Genomic DNA, 24905 nt, shown 5'->3' on the forward strand with positions numbered 1-24905 from the left:
GCAAAGGCACCGGCATCAGTAGAGACTAAAGCAAACTCTGAAGCAAATTCTCGGAATCCAGAGCAGGTGATAATCACTGGGTCTACATATATAGACAAACATCATTTCCCCAAACTCAAAGTCTATAGAACATTTAGTAACTCAACCAAACTGAGATTACCCATGTCTCGTTTTTCTTTCCTTTTTTAACCAAATATTTAAAATTTTCCCTTTTTTAAATTAAGGACCATCTCATATGTAGAAGCCAAATGTCTTTTGGTTTTCCAGATTCGATAAGCATAATCCAATGCCTCTATGTGATGTATCTGAAGAAATGAATTAAGAACACAAAACAGCACCTTAAACCCTCTATAATTTCAGGGTTATATGAAGCAGTCAGGCAATGAGTCAGCTGCCTGCACATCCATCATGAAGAAATGGGTATTTTTACCTCTGAAGAAATACTAATGTAACTTTTTGTGCTGTATGGCCAGTATTCAGATGCTACTTAAACAAATAGTTTGGAATGTGATTACCGCAGACACGACTAACAATCAGTTACTAAGTTACACATTAGTATATAATGCAAAATATATCACATATTAAAGTTGTTCTTAATCACTGGACTATGAAGGTGTGACCATATCAAGTGGGCTTCCGTAAAACTATCCCTGGTTTAGACTTAATACTCATTCTGTCTCAAATTAAATATTAATCATTTTTTTAAGGTAAGCAAGCTTACTTGTATTTTAAAATGGATTAAAAAGGCAGTGTGGCCAGGTGTGGTGGCATAGCCCTGTCATCCCAGCACTCCAGGAAGCAGCAGGCTGATCACTGTGAGTTCAAGGCCAGCTTGGTCTATAAAGTGAGTCCAGGACAGCCAAGGCTACACAGAGAAACCCTGTCTTGAAAAACCAAAAACCAAAACCAAACAAAACGGCAGGTGTGGTCAAGAGTTAATATTACTGTGCTATGTTAATAACTGGGGCATGTAATGTGTTGTCACATGAGGTGCTAGGCAAGAAAAGCAACGATAGTGACATTCTTCAACTGCGAAAGGAGATGGTAAAGGGCAACGAGAAGTATCCATCATTTGCTCGACTCAGACTTTAGTGTTTTGACTGGGTGTTACTTAAGGATTTGGCATAACTGACTCATGGCAGCATGGTAACTGGATTCTAGGACTATCACATACCTTCACAAAGAATATCGAATACCTAGGCTAACAGCCACATCACAACAGAAAGGTATAAATGGTCTGAATAGCATTTGCCAAATCCACCCAAATTAACCTATTTATGCCTATGGTTGTGGTGAATTATTTGAATGGACTCTCATTACCCAGCCTCTACAAGCCTGAAGCTGCAACAAGCAGAGCTGCTGCCTGAGCACCTAGAGCTTACGAGAAGGCACTGGTCACTGGTATTTTCTATGCACCAGTCTGGTCTTTCATGACACATCATATAAGCTGGAGTTCTTGTAAGATTCTGCATTGTGATTCTTGTTTAGTAAGTGCTGGGTAGTCTGAGAAGAAACACTCAGAGAAGTGCCAAGTTTATTAAAGTGAGAGAATGCCACCCTCACATTGCCACCAAGAAACAAAGACCTCAGGGGCGCATGCACTGAGGAGAATCTCTGGACTGGAAGATACCCTAGAAGGCACCAGGTTCACCTTCCCACCTGATGTGCTAATTCCCACTACACCTCCCTCCAGTGAGTGAGCTGAGGTCCGTCCAGTAACATGGTAACATGTGTCCACCCCTCACATCCGGCCAGCTCTGAATCTGCACCGTGGCAGCAGACGAGGTACAAGCGCCATCTGGTAGTGGCGAGCACACCGCCTAGGCTCAAGCCCCCTTTTCCTATGAAGAAAGGATCCCAGAATCCAGTGTGAAGTCACTCAATATTCTCTACCAAGCACAAAATGTGAAGAATTACTGGGGCAAGGGACTGAGCTAGCCCTCGGACTTTCAGAAGACCAAGTTCCTGGTCCACAGAAGGCCTCTGCAGCAGGTTTCCGGGGCCAGCCATCTCCAGGAATGCTTGTTCATTAGCTCAGAAGACTTCTCTCCAAGGACAGTTAGACTTGCTGTTCCACCAGCTGTAGTTTGGCAGTCTTGACTCGATGGGCTTCTTTGAGGTTCTGAGCGCGGACCTCTGGGTTCGAAATGAACTCTACTTGTTGGATAGGGAACCAGCCCTGCTCCCCATCTGAGAGTCTCACACCTTCCAACCAGCCTGCAGTTACACAGTAAGAGGAATTAACTGCTAAGGGCCCATGATACGTTCTTGGACCTTCTTAATAGAAATTATCCACATCCTGAGACTGAATGAACTAGGATCCTCCAGCCCAGCTTTGCATGGTATGGAAATGACTACTTCAGGTCTGCTGAAGTGTGCAGCCTTCTTTACCACTTTCGGTTAAACTTTGTCCATTAAAGTATTTACTTATAACCTAATCCTTGTACCTCAAAATTTGCTCTTACTTGGTGTGGTTGTTTGAATAAAAATGCCCCACATTGGTCCATAGGGAGTGGCACTATTAGGATGTATAGAGTTGTTGGAAGAAGTATGTGACTAGGGAATAGGCTTTGAGGTCTCAGAAGCTCAAGCTAGGTCTAGTATGGCATTCATTTTTGCTTCCTGTGGATCAAGATGTAGAACTCTCAGCTCCATCTCCAACACCATGTCGACTTACAGTGCTACCATATTTTCTGCTGTGATGATAATGAACTGTAAACCAGCCCCAATTAAATGCTGTCCTTTAAAGAAGTTGATGTTTGACGTGGCCATGGTGTCTCTTCACAGAAGAAAAGAAAAGAAAAAAAACAAAAAACCCTTGGGAACAAAACTGCTGCAAATACAATTACTAAAGTTACACTGAGGCCACCCTGGAGTCCGTCAACCAATCAGATTGGTCTCCTTCTGGAAAGGGTAATTTAGATGTACACAGAAGGAAAAGAGCCAGAGGGTATGTGTGCAGAGATTGGAGCCTGTCAGTTTGGGACAAGCTAAAGAAGACCCCTTCGTAGAGGCTTCAGAGGAGCCAGCTGAAACCTTGATGAAAGACAGCTTGCCTCCAGAACCTTGAGAGCATAAATTATTTTGTTACCAGCTGCTAAGGTTTAGTACTCTGCTATGGCAGCCCTAGAAAGCTGGTACACCTCTGTCCTGCTCTGCTGGCCAACCCGCTGCTCATCCATTCTCCCTCTTACCATCGCTGCTTTGCTGAGTCACCATCACCACATCCGCCTTCTCTAGTGCCAACTCATCATTCTCCCGGGGCTTGTAGGCACGGAGGCACTGAACTTGTGGGGAGTCTTCGGAAGACAAGAGTGAAAGTTAGGAGCAGTAACACAGATGAGGACACAGGTGAGGAACTGTGAGGAAGTGTGGGAAGACTTGAGGTAGAGACAAGTGTGGGATTATACACAAAAGAATCCATTGGCCCACACCTTTCTTCCCAACACTCAGGAGGAGAGGCAGGGGAATCTTTTTGAGTTCTAGGCAAGCTGGTTTACATAGCAAGTTCCAGGACAGCCAGGGATACATAGTGAGATCTTGTTTAAAGAAACAAATAAATAAAACCGCAAACAAAATAAAAACCAGGAAAAAAAATGACAACAAAAAAAGAAGCAATTGGGAAAATTTTTATCATCTACCAGGGATCAAGCAAGTCAATAAAGAAATAGAAATATTAGTGTGGGATCTAATTTTTAAACATTCAACTTTTCTAGAGAAGATGACTGGAAAATATCTGTGACCATATTTAATTACTCATCATGACCAATATTTGAGGTTCAGTCCTTCCCTCTGAGATGTTCCTGACCCTTTAGTCTCAATGAAGTTTGAACTCCTTAGAATTGATTGTTGGAGAGGAACCGTGTGTCCCTTATCTAACTGCCTTATGCACACTTCGCTTTACTTGGGCAAAGCATGGATTGTGTTCCAAAGGGAGCAAGTATGTTCTGAGCTAAATACAACTGACCATGACCTGGAAGCACAGACTCAAGTTGCCATGAATGACATACTCCACTGGGAAAGATGGTCACAGAACAAAAGGAAGGCATAAAGCAATATGTTTGCCAACACACTGGTGGGGTCCTCAGGTGAGCAGTGTATAGCAGAGGAAACCATCTCTCCTCTAGGTTGTAGACATCCAGTGTTCCTTTGATATGCCTTGGCTCTGGCTACTCCTGTGTGCTCTGGGTAAGCAGACTCATCTATCTGCCTGCGGTCAGACCAAATCTGTTCTGTTCTCTCTTGTCGTCCCCATTACAGCTACACTATCTTCCCTTGTTTCCTTCTTACATCTTCACTCTCGGTAAATTAAGTCCAAATTATAACAGATAAGACTTAAAGGAATATGTATTTTGAAAAAAACAAACATTTGCCTATGGCAGTGAATGCATGAGGGAAGGTACTACCATGGTGATTGAGTTTTTAAGGAGATGTATCACGAGTGTATAAGCTTCTACTTCTAACAGTCTATCTTGAAATTCTGAGGAAAAGCAATAAACAGAGCTTTTCAGAGTTACTACCCAGCACATTGAACCCTTCATCCAAAGGGGACCACACACAGACGTTGCCATTTTCTCTGTTATATCCCTACTCACTGTAACACTCAAGCAGGTCCAACTCTTCTCTGGGCATGGCCAAAGCAGAGATCCACCGAAGCTTTTCACTTCTGAAAAAAAAAAAAGTTAAGTCTTAGCTTCAGTTACAGTCTAGGGACACATGGGCTGAGGGCCAACGGGGGGAAGGCAAGTGGCAACGGGAAGGCTTTGTCTAATTCAAGGACTCCTAAAGGCCAGTGGGAACCTGCCTGGTTGGAAACACAGTATGATCGTGCACTATATATTATGTATCTTGTTTATCCTTCCTTTCTCTCTCCAGGCATATCTTCCAGAAAAAGCCATAAGGTGAACTGTCAGTCATACACATGAACATTTTCTGGAAATCATACCAAGCAAAACATTCATCTGTTTAGACATGACCACTTTGCATGACTCTTGATCCTCACTCACCTCCCTCCAATTAAATATCTAAGGTGACAATTACTATTTAATAATAATTAAGCCAAGGAGCTATATCCATTTCACTGTTGTTGCATAATGTAATCTTAGCCTAATTTGTGATCTGAAGGTTTTTATATTATCCTATGCTTCCCAATGTATCTAGCTTATTGAGAATGACACTTTCACTTTTCCAAAAGGATGCTGCCCGGAGCTCTAATGAACACAATCTACTTCTTGGTATTTGTCTCCGATGAAATCCAGAACACAAACTCATGTAGTATCTTCATTGTTTCATGAGTGGAGATGGGAACTATTGATCCCACTTCTCAGCTCGATCCCTTGTCTTCCAAGGGATCGACCTGAGAAGCATCCACATCACCTGGTGCCGTAAGCCACAAACGTGTTTAACAATCTTACAGAGATGCTCCTCCTGTGTCCCTTACAGCACCAGGAAAGCTACTGGGTATTCTTTAGCTTGCTATATTGTGTGCCAGATTCTACAGTTATCATTTCAGCTCTCAAAACGTATGTATATGCGAATGTATTCATTTGTTATTATCATTGGAAAGATTACAACTTAATACTATAGATTTCTGCTCAATAGAGGATGAAGCTGGGAGACTAAGGAAAAAGGGAACACATACAAGCTGTTTTTTATTTACATAAAAGCCTGCCACCCGGTGCTGGGTATAAGGGTGAGCTGGCTCTCTCAGATACAGCTACCCTATTCCGTTCCTTCCTTGGCAGCTCATCTCCCTTAATGCTGTCCCACAGACCTTGTGCTTTTTTAAGCACATGCTGTAAAGCAGATGCTCAGCCTCGGTGGCAACTTCACATCTTCACCCCACAGTGAATCTTTTTCAAGTTAGCACTTAGCTCTAGGGACTTGAGTCTCTATGAATGGTCCCCACTCCAGAAGTGCTAAGGGCACAGTCTCAATGTATTTCTGTCCAGGGACACCCACCCCCAGCTCCTGGACCCAGCCCCATCTCACTGAGTCTCAGTGCAGAAGAGGAACTCAGCTTGCATGCCCTGTGCATTGTGCTGCAGAAAGAGGCGGAAGAAGTTTTTGTGAGGTCCATGCAGCTTCATTTCACACTTTTCCCCTCGGACAGAGGAGAATGGAGCATGATCAAATACCAGGAACCGGCTGCCCCTGCAAGACAGAAGTCTTTTAAATCTGATTCTATAGTTCTTGTACTTCATACACCTTCACCCTCAAGTCCTGGATTCAAACTCCCTGCCCTTAGCTTTTGCCAGACTGTATTCATATAAAAACCACACAAGGACTTCAACTAGCTCCCAATACAATAACCTCAGTGTGTCAACCAACTATTTAGTGCAGTAGTAATCTTAAGGTAGTGAGTGTCACTATCTTAAGAAGTGGAAGAAATAAGAGCCAATATTGACTTTATAAGGTCCCAATGACCAGAGTTTTAGCTCTGAAATTAGCCACGTAGCAGGACTGGTTAATATGCTGGGCACAACCCAAAGAAGCCACAAATAAACATATTTAAGAAGATGATGTTTCTTTGCTGCAGTTTCCTCATGTCTGTAGCAGGACAGGTTTGGGAACACTAATCCCCACTTCTGTTCTCTAAGCTGACTCATGACTCAAGACTGCGAGTTGTCTATCTGAAAGGGGATTCATTAGCAGCATGTCATTTGATGTCCCACTAGCCCTCTCCCATTCTTTGTATGCCCTGGCCTCCCATCCCAGCCACTGACTCTCGGGGCCGGGACAGCAACAGGCAGTCATTGAAGAGATGAAGGTGGACTGGACGAGTAGTCACTTTCCTTCTCAGCCCTGGGGAGACACTGGGCTCAAGGGCCGTCAGCTCCCCACTCTTCACCAGCCATCGAGATTGTGAAATAAGTGGGAAAATCTAAAGAATAGGAAGAGAGAAAATGCAGGTCAGGAACTTCCTGTCAGTCCTGTCTAGACTACCGATCACCAATTCCGGATCTTCGTTCTTGCTCTAAAGCAGTTGTTCTCAACCTTCCTAATGCTGCGACCCTTTAATACAGTTCCTCATGCACAAAATTAATTTGTCACTACTTCATACTGTAATTTTGCTACTGTTATGAATTGTAATGTAAACATCTGATGTGCAGGAAATCTACATGTTACCCCCAAAAGTGCTGCAACCCACAGGTAGAGAACCACTGCCAATCAACCCATCCAGATTTTGTTTCTCTCAGAACCCTCTAACTACACTGCACCGGTGTGGATCCTGTGCTTACATATTCAAAAGAAGGGGACAGTTTGAAAGTGATGACATGGGAGCAGAAGTCTGCGAGCCCAAGCAGAACATGTCAATGAACAGGCAAGGCACAACACAACATGATAAAAGCCAAAGGATCATGGACAGTTATGTTATCTGCTCTTTCCTTGGTGATGATCAGAGCCAAGACAGGCAGTCAGAGTCAGAACAGAGTTGAGGATATGGAGATCAGGGTGGGGTCTGCTTGGAGCTGGGGCCTGGATAAAGAGCTCCAGTAGAACTTGGAGAAGGACTTCCCTTCTCTTTCAGGAAAGTGATAGCATCTGTAATGCACTGGGAAATTCAATGTTGAAGATCAATTTTAAATTTGTTTGGACAAGAGATTTTGAGGGTTTTGGCATGTTGATTTGGTTAGGGTAAAGGTGATCTGATAAAATAAGTGAGTCAAACATTCTTTACCTCTAAATTCTTATATGGCCTTATTCTGGGAAATTCCTTCTGCCCATTTATTGGGTGCTCCCTCTCCTCCAGTAACCACTGCCCCTCCCCCTTTTCTGATAATGCTAACAGTTTCCTTATGCACATAAACACTGATTTATCTACAGATCTGCAGGCTCTACTTTGACACCAAAGGTAATAAAATTCACATATAGTTCTAGGCTCCACCTATCAACATGTATTGTAGACAGAAATGATCATTTGCATAGTCCAGAAATGGACATTAGGACAGGAAGAGGCACTGGAGGCTGGAGATAATATAAGCACAATGACTCTGGTAGAGAATGGTCTGTAGGACATGCTAAGTAGAGTCACAGGCAGGAGGGTGTGCCTGGGACAGCTCACTTTGCACTCGAACTCGATCTTCTGGCTCAGATAGATGAGCTCCTCTGTCCGCCGCATGCTCTGCACGTTGTTGTTGCAGTCTCGGATCAGCTGAGGGTGCAGCAGGGTAAAGAAGGGGAAGATTACTGCATTAGAGTCTTGAGCTTTCAGCCCCCTTAAAGACAATCCTGACAGATGCCTGAAAACATCAGCCTTTTCTACCAGGCAGGAGTGGAGTTTAAATGAAGGGCTGTGGTATTGGGAACATAGTTGCTAGACATGGCAGATGAAGAAATAAATGTGGTTGATGTAAGGAGGGGGCCCTTCCTTTAATAGGGTTCCATCTCCCTTGCTCTCTTCAGTTATGAGTATCTGGATGGGGGAAGACTTATCCCTGAATGAGTAGTATAGGTTATTGGATATGATGGCTCCCTCCCTACCTTCTCCAGGGCATGGTGTGCCTTTGTGGCCTCTGCCTCTTCCGAGGAGCCAGGCTGGGTTCTCTTCAGAATATTCTGTAGAACAAATAGTGGACAAGAGCCAGATGGGGGGGAAGGATGGTTAAACAGGAAAAGATGAGTGGGGGATATGTGATGCAGAAGTCAGGGACACAGTTCCAAAAGCAAGGAGTTCTGAGAAAGATGTGGGTAGTTGGAAAAGCACTCACATCCTCCACATGATGTGGAAACTTCACATAAGAATAGATGATCTTTTGCCTCAAAACTTTTCAAGATCATGTCTATGAGTCAAGGGCAGTGGACCAAAGACATATCTGCTGTACCTGGAGCAGCAGCTTGAGACGAGTGATACGCTGGAAGGGCAGTATCAGAAAGGACTTGAGAGACAGGCGTTGGCAGATGGGATCGCTCTCCAGCTTCTCCAAGACATCTCGGAAACTGCCATTGCTATTCCTGTAAGAGTAGCAAGCCTCGGGTGAAGAGGAAGATGGGGAACAAAGTGGCTCAGTGAAGGCATGGGGAATGGGAGTTCAGTGGAGGATGGCTCCAGATATGACGGCAGAGAGGATCTGATATGGGAGTGGGCACAGAACATATACTCATGGGAGAAAGCTCTGGGCTGGGGACTCAGTCGAGGTAACTGCAATGTCCACTAAGGGAATGGAGAGGGATCATTCTCACATGAGGCTTTGGAAGGTGCGTTCCTGATAGGTCTGGTTGGTGACATAAGGCAGGTAGACTCGGCGAAAGTCTGGGGCATGATCCAAGACAACATCACACACTTGGAAGGAGAAGATGTTGTTCTCGAAGTTTTCTTCTAGGTCTGAAAGGAACCTGCACGTATTTAAAAAGTCTTGTCAGGTGCTGGGGCCTCAGCCTTATATATTCAGTGCATGTGACTTTTGTTTCCATGAACCACTAACTCCTACTGACTCTCCTTAGCTCTGGGCCCATGCTATGCAGTAGCCGCCTCCCCAATGCTGTTATGGGTTTATTTCTGATTTAACTTAAATAGAATTCTAATGTGCTATTTCTCCACTGCAGAGCACACCCCGAATGCACACAAAAATCTCAATTTAGGAAGCACTTCTCATTCATCTATATTAATAGACCTGTGAACCTTCATGGTTTTTCCTCTTCTTCCTAGTCTCCTTCCTATCCCTGAAGCAATCATGGAGGGAGCCCAGACCCACTTTTATCCAGAAATTTTGACAAAGTGGAGGAAAGCAGGTGAAACCTCAGTGGCTAAGAACAGCAAGGTTGAGAGAATGGAGTTTGGAAGAAGTCTCACGTGGTGCTGACATCTCGTACATCCTGCAAACGAGAGAAGAGCCACTGGTGATCCTGGTTGGACAGGGTGGCCCGCAGTTGGTATGAATGTTGGAAATGATCCACAGCTATGTTTAGACTGCGCAGGTAAGACGCTTCTGACACAATCAGCTCGAACTTGGCCTAGGGGGTTGGAAAGAGGAAGACTAATGAATACTTTTTTAAACTTTCTTACCAGAGAGTTCATAAAACAGAAGTTGCTGAGCAGTGTTTTAGGGTTGAACGCAGAACTAGGTGCATCTTCTCATTACTCACAGGCATAAAACTTGACTTAGTCTAGCAGGGGACTATTTGAATATGCAAGACTCAAAGTAGGGCTGAATAGCGTGAACAGGGTCTCTGTTTTCAAGAGACTTAAGGATACATCCATACACATACACAAAACAACTCTGGGATATCACAGATATGTTAATTTGCCAACATGCTAGTAACAATTTTACCAACAAAACAAACTGTGCTATACCTCATAATAAGGTGTTTAATACTGTAAATATAATGAAATTTACTTTTAGAAAAGAAACAAGTTGAGCATTTCTACAATTTTTATGGAAACAAACAAGAAATGAAACCAGAGGGACAAGTAGGAATGAGGCATGAGGCCTGGTGGGTTACATAAACAACACAATTCAATGTGAGTTTAAAGAGATGTTAAAAAGGTTATAAATACAGGAATTAACTGAGTAGATTTTCCTTTTATGAGAGTAACATTTAGCCAAGTGTGGAAAAGACTAGAAGAGGGAAGAACCATGTTGGGAAATGAGGTAAGCTGTCTAGAAGGGAGAAGAAGGCCCATCAGTCATATGCATGGGGAGAAGTGGATTATTCTAACCACCAAGCAGGCAGAGTTGGAAGATGCTGCTTATTTGCTACAAGTGGGGCATAAAGAAAAAGAGCCAAAGCCAACACCCTGCTTCTGAGCTGGGTGACTGTTGGATGATGGAATCACCAAATAAGCCTGAGTGCTCTGAAGTAGGAACAGACTTAGAGAGGAAGGTGACAAGCTCAATTTCAGGTCTAAGGCAATGGGAATAAAAATAAGCAGGGTATGTGAGAAAAGATGATTTAAAAGGGAAACCCAGGACCTAAGAATGTGCATGGAAGTTCCAGCAGGGGGTTCAAAGACTCATAGACATAACCAGTAGACTCCTTTCCCTTTTCAGCATGGGGCTTCAGCAAAGCCTCTTGGAAAGAAAAGTAACACAGAAAGTTGCTGACCACTGAAATAGCCAAGCATCCAATCGAACTTTCTGTACAACCCCAAACCATGACACTGCAAATTTATTCTCAACATAATGTTCAAAGACCACATGGCTTAAAATGGCTCATATAACCTACTGACACTTAGGATTTCCATTGTTGTTTTGTTTTTTCATACAGATATAGTGAACCCGCCCGAATACATACAAAAATACTCTTCAGAAAACATAATTTTTGAAAGGAACAGAGTCTCTGAAGGAATTATGTAGACATGTTTTATGAAATGAATATGTATGTATGAAGAAGTGATGCAGAGGTCTCTCTTTTCAAAAAGTCAAAAGGGATAAGGGCTGGAATCAGGACCCTTGTGACTTCCTAGCTTGCTGAAGACTCAAGAGAGTTCATTTCACCCTCCCATTATTTGATCAATAAATATAGGAACAGGTTAGTGATTTTCTAAACACCCTTACTTTAAAACTTGAAGTGAAAATATATAGGTTGTCCAAGATTAAACCATTAGTTGAAGCCATGCCCGCAACATCTAAATTCAAATAGTCAGTATTTTCTGGCTGTTCAGTAGTAACCACTTAACTCTCTTGTTCTCCCAGTAACTCTTTATATCTGTTTTACAGATGGGAAACAATGGCTTAGAGACGCAAGTGATTTGGCCAAAGTCAAGCAACATATATTAGTGAAGGCATCACGTCTAGATCATTTGTTTCAGAACCTAATTAGTTAGCTATTACTCTATCCCATGGTGCACTATTTTCTCTCTGGGAAGAAGAGTTCTGCCTCCTATTTCACACAGACCTGAAAGCAGAAACTGCCCGATGACCAAGCAGGGACATATAAGAGCTTTAGCTGAGTATGTTGGCTTGCTTGAAACACTTGTGGAGGTGTTGAGGAGATTAGCATTCACACTGAAGCCTGTTCATGAATTTACATTCACATCCCTCTCGACAGACTCAGAGGCATGGTCACTCTGAATGAGCCCAAGCCAGTACAGGAAAGAGTAGATACACATTCATGAATGAGGGAAGCAGGAAATATGCTGAAATTCTGAGAGTAGTCCACATTCTTCAGCATGGCAGTGAGCAGTCAGTGTGTATACAGGTGAGTGTGGGGTGGGGAGAGCCTGCGCTTGGTGGCAGAGGTGAGGAGATAAAACATTGGCAAATATGACTTTGGTCCTCTCCCCTGCCCTGCCCTGGGTAGTACCTCTTGTAGTTTTTGATCTTCGTGGGTCATGGAGAGCAGCACTGTGCTATTGCGCACCACAGGGATTTCCTGCCAGAGCGAGCCACTGGAGGCCATGGAGAGGCGCTGGAGGTAGGAGTCGGAAGAGACCAGTGCCTTTCGACGCTGCTGGGGGGAATAGATCCCAGGTGCCTCAGCCAGGCTGTCCAGCCGCTGCTGGCTCTGAATCTCCTTGTTCAGAGCATCATCGCTGTACTCCTGATAAAGTATCTGGGCTATGGGTGAGGATGCATGAGAGAAGGAGAAAATCCTGAGAAAACGAAGTGAGTGGAAGCTCACGGCCAGAAACTGCCATCTGTAGCTGACCTCTGGACTCCTTTTTTTCTGGACCCCACCACTTTATTGCTGGCAGTCCCAAGTCCCCATCACATTTTAGGAAGAAAACACACCACAGCCTAGAGATCTGTTTTGAAGCACTCACCGTGGTTGATGAACTTGGAGCGACGTCTTGAGGGACCCACCATCCCCTCCTTTGGTTTCTTCTCCCTGTGGAGTAGGCAAGTTTTGAGATGTTTATTGCCTACGAGATAGCAGGCCTCCAAGTGAGTTTAGATGAGGAAATCTCTAACCTTCCATATAGAAGCTAGGATGTCAGGATAGAATGAACAGTTGCTTTAGCCTGTTCCCACTTATGGGTCCTTCCATTCAACTCCTCTACCTTACCTCAAAGTCTGGGGCAGATCCTGAGGACTTAGGGAGAACTTATAAATTCAGTGAGGCATGTCAAACAACAGCCTTGCTTTGTAACTCGGGTCTTTTGGATACACATGAAAGAGACTGGTGGACAGCCATATGCCTTTGAAGGACAAGTGCCTCAGACACAACAGGCAGAGCTGGGTAGGGGCAGGCACCTTCCTTCCCTGTGATCCTCATGCCTTTCTCTTTCATGCCTTACTTTCTGGAGATAGAAGTATCAGAAATTCTGGGTCCCAGGTCCCTTATCCACTGAAGTCCTACTAAGGAAATCTTAGTGTCACCAATGAAGATGGTTCAGCTGAGCTTGCGAGGAGACAGGACAACTCACCGGAAAACAACAGAATCTGAAGAGCCAGGAGGTCTTCCCTCACCTAGATTTCTTCCATCTGAAAAGTGAAGTGGGTGACACAAGAGGGCCATTTTAGAGAGAGTGAAAGGATGAGTAGGAGTCACTGATAAGCAGAAGCTAGACAGTTCTACTCAAATCTGGAAGAGAAAACAATACCAAAGACAACCGTATTCTAAAGCTCAGTAATCACTGTGTTCTTGGCCCTCATGTCAGGATAAGAATTCCAGAAGACATATCAGCTATGCCCACAGCTTTCATGCAAGATGGGAAATGCACAAAGAAAGGGGTACCTAAGTTCTTTAAGGGGGAGAGCAGAAGAAGTAGCAATGGAGGGAGTCTGACAACTTCAGGAAGACGTGGACTCCAGAGAAGTAAGAGGCGGAAAGGTCAAAAGGGTGAATCCCATTCTCACAGGATCACAAGGTCATGAGTTCTAAGTTATTGGTGACTGTGCAGGTAAGTGAAGCTGCGGAGAACAGCTTCCTGGAGAAAGAAACAGCAGGAAAAAAGCTCTGCCTAACAAAGACGTCTGCTTCTCACCTGAAGAGCTCTCAGGCAAAATAGAAGGTCTGCGCAGGCCTTGCCGGCTCCAGCCCTTGTGCTTGTTGGATGCTTGGCCAGGAACAACCTGTCCAGTGCTACCCTCTGATGTTCTCGCTGGATCCCGCCTGTGTGGCCAGCTGGATGCCTTCTCCAGTTGGTGGTGGATGGGTTTTTCTGACTGCTTTCTTGGTCCGAAAGCTGAACTCCTTGTGTCACTCAATCCCTCCTGAGGGGCTGAGCTTCTAAATGGTTCTCTCACTGGAGGCTCAGACTCTTCAGTGAGCTCTGCCTCATCGTTGCTGGTGGGTCTCTGAAGCTGAGGGATCCAGGGAGTGGTAGGAGAAGAAGGACTTAGAAGGTTTGTCATGTTGCTGAAAGCCAGGCCAGCAGACATTTCACTATTACTTTTATTGGTGGGAGCCAAAGATTCTGTTGATCTGCCTGTGGCCGGAGGCCAGGAGGTCCGTCCAACTGAGAGAGTGGAGACCGTCCAGTCTTGGCCAGTGGGTCTCGGATTTGCTTGACCCCTCGAATGTGTAACTCCTCCCTGGATACTCCTGCTTCTCTCCCTGGACTTTGGAGGTAATGGGGGTGGTTCAGGGGAAGGGTCTATGATGGGGACTGGGGGTAGAGGCCTGTACATCCTTGCGATATTAGAGGAAGAGATGGGAGACTGGCCGGGCTCAGGCATGTCAGGAGTTGGGGGTAATGGTTTGTTGTATCTTATTCTGGAGGGGATGGAGGTCTGAGTGTGGTGAGGGCTTTCTGGGGTGGACGGCAGAGGTCGGCGCTGCCTTGCCACAACAGAGTCAGGAACTAGTGGGAACGTGCCTTTAGGAGATCCATGGCACCCTGAACTTATGGTCAATGGAGGAGGATGACTGTGCCGCTTCAGGGTAGGAGCTACTGTATGAAGAAGGCCATCTCTCTCGACTATGCAGCTGTAGCTATGTCTCTTTCGTGGGGGAGGAGGGGGAAGAGGTTCATGTACCCTTATATCCATGGAGACAGGGAGTGGAGAAGAATCATTCGCAGGAGAGCCTATGGCAAAGGCTGAGTTCTGTGGGGAGCCCCACGGCTGACTGCCATGAGGACTGCTGGGCCTCTCCGGATTGGAAGGGTCTTCTTCAGAGTCCTGTCTCAAAGCGAAAACAGCAGCAGAGGACTCTGAAAAGATGATACCATCCCTACTTCTTCTGTCTCTTCTCGGAATCACAGAGGCACAGATGGCAGGTTTGGGGGGCCTCTGCGGTAATTCTGAATGAGAGGAAGAAAGTGACATTCCCACAAAGCCTGGGGTCTGCTCTGTCCTGTGGGATCCTGGGAACGAGTTGCTTCTTAGATGTTGGCTGACTCCATTGCAGCTGTTGGGAGGGCTGTGAGGGCTGGCCTTGTCAGAGGTGAAGCCTGAGTCCTTGTTGAGTTTTGCAGGTACTGGAGGAGTCTCACAATGAGTTGGAGTGTCAGCTGAGAAAGAGGCTGCTAGGGTCTCCTTTCCAGGAAGGACAACTGGAGAGCTAACAGGTGACAAGGTAGTAGTGATGGGGAAGACTTTGGCAGGACTGAGCGGGGGTGAATCTTGTGTCCCTGGAGGAGTCACAGATATACTAACAGAGGCAACTTCAGTCCCCTGGATGGACACTGTCTCCTTACTCAGCCTGAATCCTTCTTGCTGGCTGTTGTGAGTCCAATTATCAAGGGATTCTTCAGTAGCAAAAGAGGCAGGTGAAGAAATGGGTGGGTGAGAGCATTCTTTTGGCTCCAGTGCAGGAAGCAGAGCTTGGGGGATTGGTTCCTCAGGCACAGGCTCCCGCTGAAGCTGCCTAGTGTCAGCCACAGAGTGAGAGACATCTGCAAACAATGTCCCTGGAGAGAGAACCTCAGGAGCTACCAGAGCCTTTGGAGGACAATGCCTGTCCTCTCCTGTTCTCCTCCCTTCCACTGCTGCCTGTCCACCCCTTTCCCAGTGCCCTTGTTCCCTGTCACCTGAGTCTACAGTCTCCTTTTGGTCCCTTAGTGGGATCACTTTTTCTGTTTGATCATGATCTTCCTGCTTTCTACTTCTATTCTCTGATATCTCTACTAACCTTTGACCCTCTGCATTCTGAGAGTCAACACTCCTCTCTTCCATCTCCCTTGATTTCCTGTCCTGTCCCTCCTCTTCTGTCTCTCTCTGATCCCAAACCCTCCTTTCCCTGTCCTCTTGACCCCACTCACTATAATTCACACCGTCTAATTCACCACTGAGCCCCCGACTTTCCCGTCGTCCTCCAAGCAGCATATGGTTTTGGACCTGTTCCTGCTTCCATTCCTCCTCATTACCATTAACCTCCTCTCCCACCTCTTCCTGATCCCCCAGAAGCCCATCAAAACAAATATCTTCCCTCAGAGTTCCTTCCTCCTGAATTTCTACTTCCTGTCCTTCCTGCTCCTCCAGTCCCTGGGCCTCTTGAGGTTGGAGGAGGCCTTCTTGCCCTTGATGTTCTTGTGTGTCCTCCAACAGCAGCTGTTTTCCCTGCCTGAGCAGTTCAGTTCCATGGCCCTCACACTGATCAGGCTCACCAAGGTGCTTTTGACAGGGAGGCCGAAGTCCTCTACGGATTGAGATGTCTGAAGAAGTTTCTTCCTCTTCTTCTGCTTTGCTAACTGCCAATGTCAAAGACTTGAGGTCTGGCTGCAGTTCTGCCTCCACTCTGCTGTCTAGTTTGCTCGATATTTCCAGCCATTCATCCTGTACATCACAAGCCAAGAAATCAGGGGCAGCTATTGTTTTTGACAGTCTGTCTTCAAGTTTCTGGGGTACCACTTTCTGCTGGTCTGGAGCAACACAGGCCTCAGCCACAAGGATTTCCTGGCTTCTCTCCACATCTGAAGAACCTTTATTGAAGAAAAATGTCATGCTATCAAGTGCGTGGTCACTCATGTCCCTTAACTTGTTTGCCTGGTTCATCAAGGGTCTGTGTCCATCTGTCCACTTATAGGATGGATCTTGGCCTTCTTGAGCTTCGGGATCCAAGGCAGGGATCTGACTGCTCCTCATGATAGGTTCAGGGATAGCTCTAAATTCTTCTAGGGCAGGGATGGGTGAGGATGCTCCATGTTCAGACTCCTCAGCCTCCATCAGGGCTGAATCCTGAGGAAAAAGAAAAAACAACTTTCTAATGCCTCTTCTGGGTCTGTGTACACAGGGAGAGATTATGAAGAGGATGAATTAGTTCTTTGGTTCTATTTAAGATCATTCTTCAAGACAGGTTTTCTATGAAAGAAGTACTAGCCTTTATGTATGATTATTTAACTTCATTTATTTTTAAAGTAAACTACGCTACAATTTCCCTTTTCTTCTTAAAGTTAATTAAAATTTATTTTTATTTATATATTATATGTATGTGCATGCAGTGCCCACAAAATCCAGAAGAGGGCAACAGATCCCCTGGAACTGGGGCTATGGGTGATTAATACGGTACTAGGAACTGAACCCTGATCCTCTGAAAGAGCAGCCAGTGTTCTTAATTGCTAAGCCATCTCTTTAGTCATTAGGGACTTAGGGGGGTTGGGGAGATGGTTCGGTTGGTAAGTGTAATAAAGATTTACCTAGAGAAATGGAGGATGGTTTGGTTGGCCTGATATACATGCTTAAGAACCTTACCATACAGGCAAAAATGAATACTCATGTGTGTCTATAACCCTAATATTCGGTAGTCTGGCACTGGGCTTCCTGGATAGCCAGTCTAGCCAATCAATAAGTACCAGTTCAGTGAGAGATAGTCTCAAAAGATAAGGTGAAGAAAAACAAACAAGAACAACAAGGCATGGTGGAGAGCCTTCAAGGAAAATATCTGGCATCAATTTCTGGCCTCAACAACATACACATATATATGTGTATGCAACACACACACACACACACACACACACACACAACCGAGGGACCCTTTAAAGTACAGGACAATCAGCAGTGACCAAGACAAAGCTCCTGCTGGATCTTGTGGGAAAAAGTGATTACAAACAATTCAGTAAGCACTAAAGACCATTATCAAAGAGTTCCAGGAACTCCCAGTGGTCACTGCCCTCTCAATTCTATTATGCCATTGTCTCGTTCTCCCTGTCAACTCTCTGGACTCTCAGTGTGACTCAGCCTCAAATAATTACCAGACACGATGGCTGACACACCCTACATCTAACAGCTCAGAGAAGTAGTGTCAGGAGTGGAACCGTCCTCCTGAGCTGCTAACATGGGATTAAAGTAGGTCATGCTATTATAGCCGGTGTGCATCAGATGAGTCCTTTACACAGAGTCTGGATTTTGCCCATCTTCCTATTTTTACAGTGTCTAGCAGTGCTTTCTAACTAATGAGCAATTTTGTTTTTAATTAGAGACAGCTGTTGAGAATGGAAAGATGACCCCACTTACTGTGCCCAACACGGCTCGTAAAGCTGTGCTACCTTCATTACGACACTCCTTCTCACCAGGCTAACTCCTCTCACTACTTCCCAACATTGTGACCTTTACCCTCTTGTCCCCTCTTCCAAAAAATTCAAAAAACAATGGAGAGATGCTGCTTCAATTTATTACAATTCACAGCAGCTTCCATGTCTACTCTCTATCCTCCTCCTTTTCCATGCTCATCTTCTTTACCCTGTCTCCTCTAGGCCATGATTATCTCTCTAGATACAATTCCTCACTTTGTGGTGACCCCCAAACCACAAAATTATTTTCATTGCTACCTCATAACTGTAATTTTGCTACTGTTATGAATCATAATAAAAATATATGCATTTTTTCCAATGGCCTGAGGTAGGGTCGTTTGACTCCCCCCAAGGGTTTGAGACCCACAGGTTGAGAACCACTGTTCTAAGCATTCCCAGCATCACTAATTTTCTGAATATCTAAAACAGATTCTGACTGTGTGCTGTCTTCATAGCCTCACAACCCACCCGCTTCAATAGGCGCCATTCTGCCAGTATCCGCTACAGCCCCACTTTTGGCGGTGGCTGTTACCAGCACTACGCACATCAGTACTTTTCTTCTTGATATTTATGCCATTATGCTGTTTTGATTTACGCTTTGGCTTTCTAATTCCTCAAATGGTTTAAACTATATTTCTATTTCTAGTAAATAAAAAAAAAATTATAACTCACTTTACTTCCCCCTTGTATTTATACCATTTCAGTCATATAATTATGTGGTCTGATTTAACCTCAATTTCAACCAAAAATGACAAGCTGTGTGAGACATGTTTTGTTCAATTGCCTACATTTAGCACAACACTTGGTCTATAGTAATTGCTCAATAAATATTTTAAACATAAAGAATAAATCTTATCTGGGAGTGGTGGTGCACTCCTGCAATCCCAGCACTCTGAGAGGCAGGGGCACGCAGATCTCTGTGAGTTTGAAGCCAGCCTGGTCTACAAAGTGAGTCCAGGACAGCCAAGAATACACAGAAAAACCCTGTCTCAAAAAAAAAAGAAAGAAAAGAAAAAGAAAGACAGAAAGAAAGAAAGACAGAGAGAGAGAAAGAAAGAAAGACAGAGAGAGAGAAAGAAAGAAAGAAAGACAGAGAGAGAGAAAGAAAGAAAGAAAGAAAGAAAGAAAGAAAGAAAGAAAGAAAGAAAAAATCTTGTTTCCCTCCTGGCCAAAACTTTCCATTATCATGCTTTCATATCTTTGCACCTGGATCACAGCCAAGCCCCAGTCTCCATACATACAGTGCATTCTCCATACAAAATACCACTTGTACTTTAAATTCCTTGGTATCTTCTGACTAGCCTTGAGATAAACCCAAACATTCAGCAAAGACCAAACACACTGTGCAATCTGGCCTTTGCCTTCTTTTAGCACCTGCCTTTCCCCTCGGTTCTCCATTTCTTTTCTCAGCTACAGGCCTTCATATGTGGTGCCCATGCTGGAATTCTCTGCTTCTCCACAAACACACATAGAACTTGTCCAGCATCTCCCAGATGTATCAGGATCTCCATGTTATACACACCCACCACCGTGTCAACTGTACAGTCCCACTATCTAGGGTTACAGTAGCATTTCCAAGCTACCTCGGGATCTCTGTGAGAACACACTCTGCTCTGCTAACTGTGCAGTCCTCTCTACCTAAAGGTTTATGGTTCCTGGAAAGATGTACAATTAAAAAAAGTATGTTTCAATTTTTGATTGATTCATTGCTTTTTGATTCATTGCTAGTTTTTAAGTCAACTGTAGGAATCGTTTAATCTATTTGAATATCCTATCCCTTGTCGGTAAGAATTGGGGAAATTGTTTCCTTCACAGTTCCAATGAAGATTAACTGATACAATACAAAAAGTTCGTTGTTATCTTGAAAAGCCATAGAAATTGCAGATATTGCTGATCTGAGAGACTGAGTATGTGCAGGAAAAACAGAAGATCGTAAGGTGCAGAGAGCTTTCTAGAAACACATAATTCCACTCAATTTGCAGATAGCAAAACTAATGCTCAAAGACTCTGTTTCTTAAACAAATGATAAAATTATCCTGAACCACAGATTCCTCATAGGTGTCTACGATAAGCACCCAGTCATCCACCCACAACACAAATGAGGGTCCTATGAGCCCAGGGACCCCTTACTGCACCCAGCTGGACAACTTTCCGGTCTACTCCAGGTATAACACGGAAACCCACCTGTATGAGCGTCTATTGTAGTCATGCTGAGTTGCTATGTACACACACACACACACACACAACAACACAAAAACCACATCACACATATACACACACCACAGTGACTTACCTACCCTTGCAGTCTCTGCAAGAGAATCTGACACAACTAAACAAGCAGGTCCCTAGGCATCTTGCAGATGTGGTAGGTGAGAAGTTCTTGGTCACCTTACAGATGCAGATGTTATCTATATAGGACAGGTAGATGTGATTCACATCAATGTGCCTGGGCTGGGAAAGTTTTAGGTCCTTTGCCAGTTAACCAACAGTGTGGTATGCGATCCGCTCTACCTAGCCCTTAAATATAAAACACGTAAATGATATGTAATGTGACAGTATTCTCTCAGCCACATGTTAAATAACATATTTGCTCCCTGATACCTTCTGAAACTTGCTTTTACCTGCCTTGGAAAACTATGTGACAAACCCTGTTATCCTTATCGCTGGCATCTTACTGTCAGGATCCCTCTCCCCCAACATCATCAGAAAGTCAAAAAAAGGACTCCCCATATTTATACGTGAGTTTCTGCCATAGCCAGACTTCATCCACATTCACTATGTGCTATGTGGATGTTTCCAATTCTGATCAAGAATGCAATGGACGTCTACAACTACATCTTTATCTTTTTAGAAATATAGTAGTTGCTGGGAGGCGGTGGCTTACCCCTTTAATCTCAGCACTCTGGAGGCAGAGGCAGGGGGGAGTCACTAAGTTGGAGGCCAGCTTGATCTACAAAGAGAGTTCCAGGGCAGTCGGGACTATACAGAGAAACTCTGTCTTGAAAACCCAAAAAGAAAGGAAGAAAGAAAGAAAAGGAAGGAAGGAGGGAAGGAAGGAAGAAAGAAAGAAAGTAAATAAGTAATTAAGTAAGTAAGTTTAGGGCCATACCACCCTGATCTCATCTGATCTCAGAAGCTAAGCAGGCCGGGCCTGGTTAGTACTTAGATGGGAGAAAGAAGTCATCTGTTTATACACCATTCATCCCAGAGTTAGCATATATCCTTAGTTCCTATACCTAATTCTACCTTAGTAATCACATGCAAACAGGCATGACCCAGCTAGAACACTAAAGGAAATCTGTAAAACATGGTCTTATTCATATAAAAGCATTAGATTAGATTTAAAACAAAAACAAAAACAAACCACCCCGTTCCGTTAAGAGTTGAAACATCTCCATATCCTTCTCATCTGGGGTGACTAATCACTATTTATCTGCGCATGGGCAGAGACAGGGCACAGCATCGCCGGGAACTGGCTTCCTTCCAGACCGGAGACGTTCCTGTCTTCAAGCCCCCACAGCGCATAACTTAAGAGACAAGGCTCCAAGTTATCCCATTAACAGAACACAGAAGACCTCCAGTCTCCCACCGAGGCACCCCCCGAACAACACTTTAGCTCATGTCCATTTCTAATCGCCAGGTTAAAAAAAAAAAAATGATTTCAAAAAGACCCTTCCTGTTGGGATTGCTTCTGCACTTACAATGGCATCTGTACTCGTGCCTACAGTAGGAAAGCAATCTTCCACCCTCAAACCAAAAGATAGCCTCTTAATTTCACTTAGCTCATGCGACTACCACACAGGTGTGCGCACCTTCTGCGTTTGAGGTTGCTACCCTCAGTATTCCAAAGGCACCAAAACAAGGGCAGGATGACTTGTCCGACCAACCCAGTAAAGAATGGAATAAACAACTTTTATCTACACTCTAATGTCTTAAATATCGATTGCTTTAGAGGCCAGATGGTCTATAGAACATTCTAAGTGAGAATACTTATGTCTTAGGCCCACCTGTGGCCATGGGGTCATCCACTCAGCTAAGGTGTGACTTGTTTGTCCTTGGCATACAAGATGACATTGTTTCTGTGTACTTTACAGATAGTCTAAATAGCCAGCTTACTCTACACACACTGCAGGTAGGGGGTCCTGTCCATCACCTGTCTGTGTCAATACCATTCTGTTCAACACCATCTCATGAGAGATTCCATTTCTGTCCACACCAGTGTAACTGACTATTCTAGACACCACAAGTGACGTCTTCTTGTCTATCCCAAAGACAGACAAGTTCATAATGTGACCACAGACAACCTCAGACACATCATATTATGGGCAGCGTACCCTGTAGGGAAAACCGATACTGTAACTTTGGATATAGCTGCAATTTCTGTATCCTTTTGAAAAGAGGGATCCCTTAGCATTTCTTCTGACTTCTCCCCCGACCCCTTACATTCCTCTTTTACCACAGACTCTGTCCCCTACTTGCCACCCCACCGCCTTCCCCCTGCGAGTCCTTTCAGTGTTCATAGTTTCAGCAAATGATGACTGTTTTGCTAGAGCCTAGAGCTTCCATACCCAGGTGTAGCTTAAGCAGGAAGTCTGGGAAGAGGCCGCACTGGGGGCTTTTGAAGTAAAGCTGAGAACACAGTCGGGGAGCAAGAGAGGAAGGAAGCCGAAAGGAAAACCTCCCTCTCTCATCCTCCCCTGTTTGGTGTGCCCTTCCCCCTCAGTCTGACACAGTGCTGGCCAGAGTTCACTGTTAGGCCGACTGGAGGACAAGTCCTGGGAACCCAAGATCCAGGAAAGCGGGGGAGGGGACTGAGACTTGAAAACTAAGGCCCCAGGATTAGCTATCCCAGGCCAGTTCTGCTCAAAGGCTGAAAGACTTTTGTAAAAGATGCTCAGAACGAGGGCTCTGAAAATGGGCTCCAGCACCCGCGATCTGGCTGTCTGCTCTAAACAGCTCTTTTACACGTTCCTAAGAACCTTGTGCCGAACCTTGTGCCGAGGCCAACAAGAAGTTCGCTATCTATATACAGGTAAATGGGAGAGAGGGGACTCAGAGCAAGGATCCCTGTTTCAGATTCCAGAGTCTCAGTTAACAGAGGAGAGAGGTGTGTACACAGTCGTACGCATGTAAATGCCGTGAAGATAACGAAGCAGGCCCCGGCCTGGTTACAAAAGGAGACACTTCCAGGTAAGGAACAGCCTAGAAATTGAAGCTCAAAAAAGCTAACTGGGGAGTTAGCTTTCCCCAGAGGAAAAAGCCTTTGGGGGAGGAAAAAAAGTTCTGATTATTGGCCCGGGAACATCGCGGGGCAGGCTGCCCACTTCCAAGACGCAGACCTGGCTGGAAAGAAAACTTTTCCAAGAGGCCATTCCTTCCGGCTCCCTTCCTCTTCCCGACCAGGTACTCAGCCCCTCACTCGAAGGCCGGCCCACTGGCCCAGCCCCCCATTTCCGGAGCCTGCGCCCCGGGACCAGGTCCCCGGGGAGGCCTACTTCCCCCTTCTTTTCCGCCCCTGCCTTCCTTCCTCCCGGCGGCACGGCCACCCAGAGTCCCGGGGCTGAGAAGCGAGGAGAGCACCCACCTGGTCGGAGTCACATGCTGCCCCGGGCCGGCCCGAGAGTCCCCTCCAGGTCCCGGAGCCCGGCGCGGTCCCCAGCCAGGCCAGGCCGCCCTGGCGCCCCACCCGCGGCCCGCCCCTGCCGCCGGACGGGAGGGAGGGACCGGCTTCTCCTAAGGAAGTTTCAGGTGAGGAAACAGGGACACACCTTCCCGGGGGAGGGGCGGCCGCCGGCCGAGCTGGGAAGAGCGAGCTCTGCGCCGCCAGGCTGTACCCACAGCACCCGCAGGCCGTGGCCGTCCAGGGCTAGAACCCCGGCAGGAGCCACCCGGGGAGCCGCATGAGACGAGCGGACGCGGGACTCCCCGGGGTCCCGCATGCCCCTGGACGCCCCTGAGTGTCTCTTCCTCCGTGGGTTCTCTTCGGGTCTCCATCTGAGTCTCAGCGGACCCGGCTGACTTTCCCGCCCTCGAGTTTGTCTGTTTCGGAAGATCTGTGATTGCCCGTGTGTGTCCTTTACCTTAAGGACGCAAAGCAGTTTTCGCTTTCTTGATGTTTGTCCTGGGATAAAGGGGTGTCTCTTGCTCAGGTTCTTCTGTCTCTCTGACTCTGAGCTTCTCTGTCTCTGTCTCTTCCTCTGCTTCTCTCTCTCTCCCTCCCTCTCTTCATTTGGCTCCTAAACTTGCCTATGTCTTTTTTGAATACCGCCTGTTTGCTTCCATATTCCTGAGTTCATTTTAAGATCTAATGTCCTAGTTTGTATGGTCTTTCTCTGCTCTTTCCAATATTCTGAGTGGGTTTGTTTATGCTTAAGTCTTAAACACACACACACACACACACACACACACACACACACACATACACACACTCATACAGCTCACGCCCTTACCTAGGGACAGGAACTTTGGATGTTCTGTCCATAGGCTCCCTTCCCAAACTCATTCCTAGAGAATCTTAACAGGCTCTTTGGCTGTCTTTCTTTCAGGAATATGCAAACTGCAAACAGCT

General features: G+C 45.4%; 1 protein-coding gene across 1 annotated transcript; it reads right to left on the reverse strand.

The window, feature by feature from the left end:
* Nucleotides 1-1517: 1517 nt before the first annotated feature.
* Nucleotides 1518-24002, reverse strand: Arhgef5 (Rho guanine nucleotide exchange factor 5). The gene is made up of 15 exons (XM_055598301.1): nt 23922-24002; nt 13871-17006; nt 13310-13367; nt 12707-12771; nt 12247-12500; nt 9794-9954; nt 9184-9336; nt 8826-8955; nt 8485-8559; nt 8066-8155; nt 6726-6883; nt 5992-6153; nt 4596-4666; nt 3195-3299; nt 1518-2217 (listed from the first exon to the last, which is right to left on the reverse strand). The coding sequence occupies exons 2-15, from the start codon at nt 16992-16994 to the stop codon at nt 2060-2062; spliced, it is 4764 nt and encodes a 1587-aa protein (XP_055454276.1). The 5' UTR covers nt 16995-17006; nt 23922-24002; the 3' UTR covers nt 1518-2059.
* Nucleotides 24003-24905: the final 903 nt, after the last annotated feature.

Source organism: Psammomys obesus, unplaced genomic scaffold, assembly GCF_907164565.1.
Source record: "Psammomys obesus unplaced genomic scaffold, mPsaObe1.curated_primary_1811, whole genome shotgun sequence".
Taxonomy (NCBI): Eukaryota; Metazoa; Chordata; class Mammalia; order Rodentia; family Muridae; genus Psammomys; species Psammomys obesus.

Bases quoted from the DNA above. Each gene is read 5' to 3' on its own strand.
- Arhgef5 (XM_055598301.1), bottom strand. From the start codon at position 16,994: ATGGAGGCTGAGGAGTCTGAACATGGAGCATCCTCACCCATCCCTGCC. The intron at 8,956-9,183 runs GTGAGAATGATC...CTACTCTTACAG, and splicing joins CGCACCTTCCAAAGCCTCAT to GAATAGCAATGGCAGTTTCC. The intron at 6,154-6,725 runs GTCAGTGGCTGG...TCTGTCTTGCAG, and splicing joins TTGCTGTCCCGGCCCCGAGA to GGGCAGCCGGTTCCTGGTAT.